We start from the raw sequence: 2,493 nt of genomic DNA, 5'->3' as shown, positions 1-2,493 counted from the left end.
AATATATACAGTGCTTTCTTTCAGCCGAATCTCTCTCGTTAAAGCTGGAAAAAGCCACCTCTTAGTAGTTATTTTATATACAGGTGACAGAAGCTCGGAGTTTCAATGATTCGCCCCTCATTTCAATTAGTTTAGTGACAGGCAGAACGGCACCATTCCTGGTCCAAGGCACTCACTGCACAGCTGACGGGGCCACAGACGGCCAGGCCCAGCCTCCCTGGCAACACGTGTCCTTTGATGCCTCAACCCCGTCTTTTGGACACTAATTCTTTATTAGCAACCGCATTAGGAAAATGGAAGGACATTTGCTTTTAAACTCCATTCTCTTACTGGTAAGCAACTTCTGGGAAAAAGTTTCACACAGGAAAATGTTGGAGCCATAAGACGAAATGTGGCATTGAGAAAACCTGACTTTCAACTCATCTATACTCTATGCCTTCCCATAGGTTAGCTGCCAGCCACATGTGGCTATTTAAATTTATTCAAATCAAATATATTAAAAGTTCAGTTCCTCGGCCACTAGCCACCTTCCAGGGCTCAGTACTACTGTACGGGATGGCACAAATACAGAACTTTCCCAGTGTCACAGCAAGTGGCACTGACAGCTCTGGCCATGCTACCTCCTGAACAGAGGGGACTTCTTACCGATTCCCTTCTAATTACAGGCAAACTGCAAGAACCACACCAGTGTGAGCAGGGCATAAGTGCCGCCCGTTACATCTACATATGGTGCATCTACAGATAATTTATCTATATTGGTATCTCTGTACATTTACTCACTCATCAAATATTCTCTAAGTGCCTACTGCATGTCAGACACTGGACTATGCTTTGTGTGTCATATATGTTCACATCTTGATCCCTTTGTTTAGGTATAGCTTTCTAGAAAACTGGGGCCAACGAAACCTTACAATTCTTTGAATGTAAGACCCGCTGCACAGTTAGATGGTAATAAATGTTTTCTGACATTTACNAAAGAAAGATTGATGAGTTCTTGAGTTAACAACAACATGAGATTTAATTACTTTGGTAACATTTAAAATATATATTTATATACTTTCATTCAAGATGAATGTATATGCAATAAAGTCTATTATGAAATAAACTGATTTAATAGGTCCTTTGTAAAACCGTACAAGCTCACCCTTGCGCTTGCACCCCCACTTTCGTCCTTACCAGTGAGGTCGGGCTGGGGAAAATTGCTTTGATAGGTGAGCTGCTGGTCCCCCCGCTGCTGGGCGGGTTGATTCTTTTTTCCTTCTGGCGGCGATTACAAAACCAAACGCGAATCACCTCCTTTTCCATACTGAGCTGGTCAGCAATCATGGTGATCTCTTCCGAGGTAGGCTTTTGATTCTGAAGGGGCAAATCATGGTTGGGAATAACTCTGTGAACTACTGGCATAACCATGTCATTATATAAACAAACAAACGGGGAGGGACAAGCCAGAGGAGGAAGCTGGATACAGATGACATATTAGCCCACCTTCAGCAAAGATCTTCCATCAACTGACACGCTAGCGAACACACATGCATTAAATCTGTTCTTATTAGCCTAGAGTAAGTTATTCTTGAATATTGATATTTTTTCATTTAACGGCTGTTAATCTTGAGTAAAATGAACAATCAATGCAACCTTGCACGTCAGTGGGAGTTTAAGGCTTTCCCCCAGACTTCACGCACGTGATCCCATCTGGACCATGTGGGGCAGGCAATAGGCCTGGGGGACAGGAAAGGAGGTATTTCCCAGGGAAGGGGCTTCAGCTTAAGAAATCAAGTTCATGGGTGGCAGAGCTGATAGACGCAGTGCTCCTTCCACTATGCTCAAGCCTTTTCTGAATTAGGTAAGTCGAAATATGTTGGAAGTTTTGATTGTGATATGCCCTGGTACAAACAAACAAACAGCCAAATATCTGTTGAATTAACTTGAACTTGACAGCCTGGCATTCCCGGCCATAGTGTTCTGGTCGCAGACGGCTATTCTAGGCACAGACACCAGAGCTTAGCCACAGCGAACTCCTGGGTGTGCCCCGATGCACCTCCTGTTTCTTCTTCTGGATGCCTTCGCCCACGCCCCCATCTGTGGGAGTCCTCTGTCCTGTGGCAGCTGCCGCCTCTGTGACACTGAGTGAGCGCCCACATGGATGTGAGCTGGCTTCTCCTGAACCCTCCCTCATGCACCCTCCCTCTCTTTCTTATGTTGTCTTATTTTCTCCACTACGATCTAAGCACCCAGAAGGGCTGAGACTGACATTAGCAGCACACAAACAACCCAAAGTACATGAAAAGTAAAAACCTCACTAACCTCCAAGAAACTCTTCTCTAAGGCCACACGGATGTTGGTCTCTATGCTGGTGCGTTTCTTCCTCCTACGGTTCAAGCCCTCAGTTACCAGCCCTGGAGAGTTCAGGGCACTTGGGCTGGAGAGAGACGAATCAGATGAGAGGTTCTCTGCGAAAAGGAAGAAAACACGGAAATCAGAGTAGCTGAGCCT

General features: G+C 45.1%; 1 protein-coding gene across 1 annotated transcript in view; it reads right to left on the bottom strand.

Moving 5' to 3' along the window:
• The window catches only part of POU2F1 (POU class 2 homeobox 1), an 86,206-nt gene that overhangs the window by 19,605 nt on the left and 64,108 nt on the right, over positions 1-2,493 (bottom strand). The window contains exons 8-9 of the mRNA XM_019646906.1: positions 2,305-2,448; positions 1,142-1,356 (exon numbers count right to left, since the gene is read on the bottom strand). Coding sequence (XP_019502451.1) covers positions 1,142-1,356; positions 2,305-2,448 — 359 coding nt within the window. The remainder of the gene's footprint in view (positions 1-1,141; positions 1,357-2,304; positions 2,449-2,493) is intronic.

This window comes from Hipposideros armiger, unplaced genomic scaffold (assembly GCF_001890085.2).
Source record: "Hipposideros armiger isolate ML-2016 unplaced genomic scaffold, ASM189008v1 scaffold_6, whole genome shotgun sequence".
NCBI classification, from domain to species: Eukaryota; Metazoa; Chordata; class Mammalia; order Chiroptera; family Hipposideridae; genus Hipposideros; species Hipposideros armiger.
Note: the sequence above shows the minus strand (reverse complement) of the source record. Positions and strands in the feature narration are given on the sequence as shown.